The sequence below is a fragment of the Alosa sapidissima genome, chromosome 13 (genome assembly GCF_018492685.1).
Source record: "Alosa sapidissima isolate fAloSap1 chromosome 13, fAloSap1.pri, whole genome shotgun sequence".
Taxonomy (NCBI): domain Eukaryota; kingdom Metazoa; phylum Chordata; class Actinopteri; order Clupeiformes; family Clupeidae; genus Alosa; species Alosa sapidissima.
Genome location: NC_055969.1, coordinates 21253851 through 21261896, shown reverse-complemented (window position 1 = coordinate 21261896; position 8046 = coordinate 21253851). Strand labels below are relative to the sequence as shown.

The 8046-nt window shown below is 45.7% G+C and overlaps 1 protein-coding gene across 1 annotated transcript; it reads left to right on the top strand.

Annotated features, from left to right (window-relative positions):
- Positions 1 to 895: 895 nt before the first annotated feature.
- Positions 896 to 2828, top strand: cldn5b (claudin 5b). The gene has a single exon (XM_042059955.1). It carries the CDS (start codon positions 1051 to 1053, stop codon positions 1696 to 1698), a length of 648 nt encoding a protein of 215 aa, XP_041915889.1. The 5' UTR covers positions 896 to 1050; the 3' UTR covers positions 1699 to 2828.
- The last annotated feature ends 5218 nt before the right edge of the window (positions 2829 to 8046 follow it).

Genomic DNA, 8046 nt, shown 5'->3' with positions numbered 1-8046 from the left:
ACATGCCTTGTAGATATGAACCTTATTTTGTATAGGGCAGTACCCTACACATAACTCACAATGCCAGACTCATACAGGATGGATATTGTCAATCTAGAGATCCTGTGCCTATAGGAAACACGTGGAAGCATGTGTAAACAGATCCGGACTGAAAAAAAAAAAATTCTATTTTCATTCCCACATTCTGAACAAGTAGACATTCATATGCAGATCTACGAATGTAGCCTATATGGTAAAATCGTATTTTTGTTTAATTCATGTTCATAATGGAAAATTTAACACATGCTGAAAATTATTATTTAAAAAGGCTACTGTGCTACATGGCTGAGAATGAATGTTTGGCAGTAAATGTTCACTTTCAAGGAAAAGTAGGCTACTTTTCTCACAAGATGGGTAGACATAAAACCCGTCGATTAGGTCTAATAATTATCAATATCTGATTTAAAGCCTCACTCATCTAACAGACATGGTTAGGAAAGACTATGCCACTGATAACATTGGAAATAAATATTTCTATGTAGCCTATAATTCAACGTGTAGCCTAGCCTACAACAAATAACCTAGTTATTTCGTTGTAGGTTACCTTGTTAGAAAAGTGACTGACTCTGGACTTTCAGGAGTGTGTGACCTCGCTCGACCAATGACGCATTTTTCTTTCATTTTTTGCAGAATGAATTGCAGGAAGGCTGTTAAATCGCATATCTATTGTCTTCCTGCCGTTATGACCGTCTTATCTCTCCATAAATACGATCCATGTTCTGTTTCCCGTTGTCTGTTTTCCTTTAACTTTACTGACTTTTCATTGGCTGCTGTGAGATGGCGGTATGATCTCATTGGCCGACGCTGAACCACTTTGTCAGACTACAGTATAAATTCCCAAGAGAATTTAACGGTGGCTATAAATTTCTTTACCCAAGGATTTTGCATTCTTGGTTGTGGATGTGATATGTAGAAAGTGTTTCAGAAATTACAGAGAAACGGATTTCACTCTCCTGAACTTCTCAAAACGTGCATTTATTTTGCAGAACCGGATAATAGAAAACAGGAAAAATGATTTCTGCCTGTTTGGAATTCCTCGCCCTGGGTCTGTGCGGGTCTGGTACCCTACTGGTGATGGTGGCGTGCGGGCTGCCAATGTGGAAAGTCTCCGCTTTCATCGAAGGCAACATCGTCGTAGCGCAGAACATCTGGGACGGACTGTGGATGTCCTGCGTTGTTCAGAGCACGGGTCAAATGCAGTGCAAGGTGCACGACTCTGTGCTGGCGCTGACCACAGACCTGCAGACGGCCAGAGCGCTCACGGTCATCTCCGCTGTCCTGGGTGTGCTGGGCCTCACCTTCACCATCGCCGGCGCACAGTGCACCAACTGCATCAAAACCGAGAACACCAAGACGAAGGTGGTGAACGCCGGCGGAGTGATCTACATCGTCAGCGGCTTGTTCGTGCTGATTCCTATCTGCTGGATGGCAAATAACATCATCTCCGACTTTTACAACCCGCAGATCATGCCTGCCAACAAGCGCGAGATCGGGGCTGCGCTGTACATTGGATGGGCGGCCGCCGGACTTCTACTTGTTGGAGGCACCATTCTATGTTGCTCCTGTCCTCAACAATTAAAGTCTTCATATCCCATAAAGTACGCCCCGACAAAGAGCGTCACTCAAAACGGAGACTATGACAAGCGAAATTATGTTTAAGCGTAGGTCTACCGAGGGTTTATAATTTTGCCTCACGAACCTTTAACGGATGACACCTGCAGGCTACTGTAGGGTGCTTGAGCGCACACCCCAGTCGCTCGCTCGCGAGGACAGCTGTTTGGTGTCTCCGTGGCATCTTCAAGCACCCCGTCAAGGATGGACTCAGTACTTACATTTACAAGTAGGCTATGAGAGGAACCGCTCCTTATGTCTGAAACTTTTGTTGTTGTTTTTTTCTATGTATCTGTCAAATTCTTCTAGCCAGTTGAATGAGATAATGAGAGTACTCCATTCGTTCGTCTTGGAATCGAAACTGAGATTGTTTAGTGATATTTGTGTTTAGAATATTATTTCAATCGGTCTAAGCCTACAAGTTCAATTGGTTGCAACCAAAATTCCCATCAGTTAAGACAGTTTCATCCTTGGTAGGCCTAATTAGACACGGTCTGCTTATTAACAGCTCCATATAGCACAATGAATAGCCTCCATTGTTTGTCAAGTGCATAGCTATGCATAGCCTATATCTGGCTGCACCCTTATCACAACAATTGTCCAATTATACTTCTAGCAAATCGACTGTGTAGTATGTTTGACGTAGCTCATATGGTCAGTACCTCTGTATTTTTCAAAGAAATAAACAAACAGGTTCAGGAATTGTTTATGAACGTCCTGTATGATCCACTTGTGCTGTACATTGTGACTTTTCATGTGTATAAATGAGCTGTAAAGAATCATTGTCTAATAAACTTGTACATTTTTTTGAATTATGAATCTCTTGTACAAGAGCAAGGCACCTAACCCCTAAGTGCTCCCCAAGCGCCACTGTAGCAGGCGGCTCACTGCTCCGGGTTAGTGTGTGCTTCACCTTACTGTGTGTTCACTCACTGTGTGCTCTGAGTGTTTCACTAAATCACGAATGGGATAAATGCAGAGACCAAATTTCCCTCACGGTATCTAAAAAGTATACTATACTATTTATATACTATACTATACTAAATAACAACCAGAAAATCCATCAATTAGGCCTAATATGATCAATACATCTGTTTTACATGATCAATTTCCATGCTTATAAATTAGCTGTAAAGAGTCATTGTCTAATAAACTTGTGATTTTTTTTTAATTATGAATCTGTTGTGAGTGTGTGTGTATGTGTGACTGAGAGATAGAGAAAGAGAGAGAGAGAGAGAGAGAGACAGGAGGCAAGAAGGATAATGAAAATTATCTTTGAACAACCTGGAGAAGTAAACAAACATGCCATATCACTTTAAATCCACAGAATTGATGGTGTTTAAATCCTGCACTATTCTGATTTCCGGAGGAGTTTCATAAACTCTTTCCTCAGACCAAAAGCCTTGTCTCCATGTAAACCACAGATAAAAAACGCAATAGGACTAGTAAATAAAGGTACTATGTGCACTGCACTGGAAGACAAAAAAAATGTCAATGTCTATTGTGTAACCAGAAATATTGCAGCTCACGCATTCAGAGAAAGTGCATAGAGACGCACATAGGCTACACACAAATACACGTTAACATCTCTTGTGACAGCATTAACCCTGTCTATAAAAACTCATGATTTCAGAGTTTTAAAAACATAGTCATTTGATGTTATCAGAACAGGAAGGATGTTGGTGGTTGATGGTTGAGGCCTTTAAAAAAATGTCTTCAAAAATGGTTCCATAGTTTTAACGCATCGTCTTCAGGTCATGAAGACCAATATTGCTTTGTCCTAGAGGACAACAACGTGGATCGTGACTAAGTGACATTAACAGCTGAGCATCTGTGCAGATGACAAAACAGCTTGCATCCTCTGGACAAAACCTACGTCAACCTGACCCAGATTTGAAGCACAGCCAGTGGCCTATTAAAGCCTGGGGCAATTGTTATTCTGGCCATAAAGGTATCAGTTGTCAGTTATCAGCCCTATCTTCACAAAACAAAAACAATGCTCTGCAATCCTGATTGCAATCACTTGAGCCACTATATGGCCACCACCAGGAAGGGATCGATCTGGCGTGTGTGTGTGTGTGTGTGTTTGAGCTGGGGCCTAGAAGCGGCAACCTATGACCCAGTTCGGTGTTCGAGTGTGGAACGGGACAATTGAGGACGGTGCTGCTTCAGCCATTATGGCCGCCACCAGGAATGGCTCGATCTGGTGTGTGTGTGTGTGTGTGTGTGTGTGTGTGAGAGAGAGAGAGAGCTGGGGCCTAGGAGTGGCAACCTATGACCCAGTTCGGGGTGCAAGTGTGAAGCAGGAAAATTGGGGTTGGTGCTTCTTCAGCCATCATGGCCACCACCAGAAAGGGCTCGATCTGGTGTGTGTGTGTGTGTGTGTGTGTGTGTGTGAGATGGGGCCTAATGGTGTATTCACGCAGAAGGAAAGCAGGAAGGTTCCCACATTTAGGAACTCTAGACTTCTGAACTGAGAACGTTCACTTGACAACAAACTGCAAACTGGCGACGTTGCTAATGTAAAGGATAGCTCATAGACGTATATATAGTTCTACTATACCCCCCCCCCCCCCCCCCCATTCGACTATTGAATTCTTCGACTTCCCAGTTGCTAATGAACACACTACAGGAGCAGCGACCTCTGACCTAGTTGGACTCTCAGGGAAAGCGCTCTTTCAGCCATCATGGCCCCCATCAGGAAGGGCTCGATCTGGCGTGTGTGTGTCTGCGAGCTGGGGCCTAGAAACAGCAACCTATGACCCAGTTCGGTGTGTGAGTGTGGAACGGGACAATTGGGGATGGTGCTTCTTCAGCTATCATGGCCGCCACCAGGAAGGGCTCGATCTGGCGTGTGTGTGTGTGTGTGTGTGTGAGAGCTGGTACCTAAGAGTGCCAACCTATGACCCAGTTCGGGGTGCAAGTGTGAAGCAGGACAAATGGGAATGGTGCTCCTTCAGCCATCATGGCCACCATCAGGAAGAGGTCGATCTGGCATATGTGTGTGTGTGTGTGTGTGTGAGCTGGGGCCTAATGGTGTATTCACGCAGCAGGAAAGCGGGAAGGTTCCCACATTTAGGAACTCCAGACTTCTGAACTGAGAACGTTGCTAATGTAAAGAATAGCTCATAGACTATATATAGAACTATATATACAGTCTATGGGCTAAACCCCCCCATTCGACTATCAAATTCTCCCACTTCCCAGTTGCTAATGAACACACTACAGGAGCAGCGACCTCTGACCTAGTTGGACTCTCGGGACTCTTGGGGAAAGCGCTCCTTCAGCCATCATGGCCCCCATCAGGAAGGGCTCGATCTGGCGTGTGTGTGTGTCTGCGAGCTGGGGCCTAGAAGTGGCAACCTATGACCCAGTTCGGTGTGTGAGTGTGGAACGGGACAATTGGGGACGGTGCTCCTTCAGCTATCATGGCCGCCACCAGAAAGGGCTCGATCTGGTGTGTGTGTGTGTGAGCTGGGGCCTAATGGTGCATTTACACAGCAGGAACGGGGGGGGGTTCCCACATTTAGGAACTCTAGACTTCTGAACTGAGAGCGTTCACTTGACTACAACAAACTGCAAACTGGCGACGTTGCTAATGTAAAGGATAGCTCATAGACGTATATATAGTTCTATACATAGTCTATGGGCTAAACCCCCCCCTCCATTCGACTATCAAATTCTCCCACTTCCCAGTCACTAATGAACACACTACAGGAGCGCCGACCTCTGACCTAGTTGGACTCTCAGGGAAAGCGTTCTTTCAGCAATCATGGCCCCCATCAGGAAGGTCTCGATCTAGCGCGCGCGTGTGTGCGTGTGTGTGTGTGTGTGCGCGTGTGTGTGTGAGAGAAAGAGAGCTGGGGCCTAGGAGCGGCAACCTCTGACCCAGTTTTGGGTGCGAGTGTGAAGCGGGGCGCTTGGGGACAGTGCTCCCATCATGGCGCCCGGTGCCTGCGATGCAGTGGCGAGATTAAACGAGAGGGTCGGGGAGAGAGAGAGAGAGAGAGAGATAAAGAGAGAGAGAGAGAGAGCAAGAAAGAGAGAGAGAACACCCTAATCAGGCTAAGGTCCCATTTCCTGACCCCACCACCCCACCCGTCTGCAACGGAATCCTCCCGTGTGAGCACGAGCACGTTCACGTTCACTCAGTTTCCTACACTGATTTATTGGCTGCTCTTCCTTTCCTGTGTTTGCTATATGTCCACAGAAACAAGTCGCATGTACGAGTGAATAGCTTTGAACTATGTTAATGAGTACTAAGGATTTAGTAGGGCGATTCAGTGGTCTCTTTCTGTGGGTTTTGAGAGTTTAAGTATGTACTTCATTGCACTGCATCATTGCATTTTACATATTTTACTTGTGTGAAAGTACTAGTAGTAGTCATAGTTTACTGAAGTTTAAGTAGACCTCAAACTATAGGGTTTGTTGCATACTTTTTAAGACAATCTCACTGAATTTCCCAAATTTCCTCGACCTCCTCCACAGCAAACAGACCCATCTGAACATTCACCCCCTCCTCTGCTCATGGATTATAGACTTCCTCACCAACAGCACTCAGTATGTCAGGCTGGGCCCACATCTCTCACAGCCCTGCACAGTTAACACCGGTGCCCCCCAGGGCTGTGTGCTGTCCCCCCCTGCTCTTCTCCCTGTACACCAATGACTGCACCTCTGGAGACCCTTCTGTCAAAACCATCAAATATGCAGACGACACCACCATAACAGGCCTCATCTCCAACAACGACGAGTCAGCCTACCGCAGAGAGGCCCGTCTCCTGGAGTCCTGGTGTAGAGGTCTGCACTCCCGCGGTAGACCTGCGGGTCCCGACGCAAAAGAGTGCGGCGCGGGACAACTTTTGAAAGCTCTTTGCGGGAGCGGGCGGGATGAGAGAGGTGCGTTCGCGGGTGCGGGACAAACCGATGATTCATAGCACTCCCGCAAATTAAATATGTGCGTAAAATTAAATATGGAAATGATTAAAGTAGTGTTCATAACTATAATTCAGCTGGATGTTCTGTTAGGCAGCATTAAAAAATGGGGTTTAAACATAACTGACGGATAACAGGCCTATAGCCTATATTGTCGTTTACGTGGGTTCAATTTGTTCCTGCTGCTCATTGTCAAAACTCTAAATCGAAAGCATGACAGAGAAAGGGGGCACCAGACTACGCCTACTTCAATTGTTAGCCTAGGCTACATTCAGAACCAAGAAACTTAAAATATCTGGAGTCTTTCTCAGGTGTGTGTGCTCCTTTCGTGAGACAGAAAGAAAAACTGAATAGGCTATCCCTCCTGCATGCGGGCTTTAGTGGGCGGGAGCGGGACATCATGTTACAGATGCGGGCGGGAGCGGGACTAAAAATGACACATTAATGCGGGTGCAGGACAGAATATTGCGGGAGCGGGCGGGTACGAGACTGAAAAATCAGTCCCGCGCAGACCTCTATCCTGGTGTGCAGTGTGTAACCTGTAGCTTAACATCAACAAAACAGTGAAGATTATAGTGGACTTCCGCAAAAAGCCCCCGACTTATCCTCCTCTGGTCATTAACTACTCATCCGTTACTGTGGTAGAGCACTTTAAGTTCCTGGACACAACCATCACCAACACACTCAAATGGGACAATAACATCTCCCAACTAGTGAAGAAAGGACAGCTGCGCCTGTTTTTCCTCCACCGCAGAGCGGTCATTGAGAGTGTGCCAACATCCTCCCTCACAGTCTGGTTTGCCTATGCGTCAGCCCACGCAGAGGCCAGGCTACAAAGAGTCGTCCGGGCAGCAGAGCGGATCATCGGCTGCCCCCTGCTCCCCATCATGGACCTGTACAGCTCCAGGTCCATTAACAGAGCTGTGAAAATTGCGGCCGACCTCTCTCATTCTGCCAATAGTCTGTTTAATCTTCTCCCCTCTGGAAAGCGGTACAGGGCTATTTTGCCCAAAACATCACGCCACCGCCACAGTTTCTTCCCCCAAGCAATAACTCTCCTAAATAACTCTTAAACTTGGACTTCATTGCACTTTATTTTTATTTAACACTGCACTATCTACATTCCTATTAAACATTCCTATTAATTTATTGCTCATAATGGTTCTGTTTGTCCTTGTATTGTGTCTGTCTTTTGTCTTTCTGTTTTACTGTGTGTTGCCTGCATGGAGAAGACCAAATCAGATTCCTAGTATCTGTATACATGGCGAATAAAGTTGAATTGAATATGTATTACCAACAACTAAAAATTAACAGAATGCATTACGGTAATGGTAACACTGGCCATTGAAAGGGATTTCCTTCAATATGTAACCCACTGTGGTCAGTCCTTCCACAATAACTTAGCCTAAATTCATTTAAATTAAAACCAGCAGGGTTATCATAAGAGAAGTGGTAAATCCATAA

Coding starts and splice junctions, on each gene's coding strand:
- cldn5b (XM_042059955.1), top strand. CDS start 1,051: ATGATTTCTGCCTGTTTGGAATTCCTCGCCCTGGGTCTGTGCGGGTCT.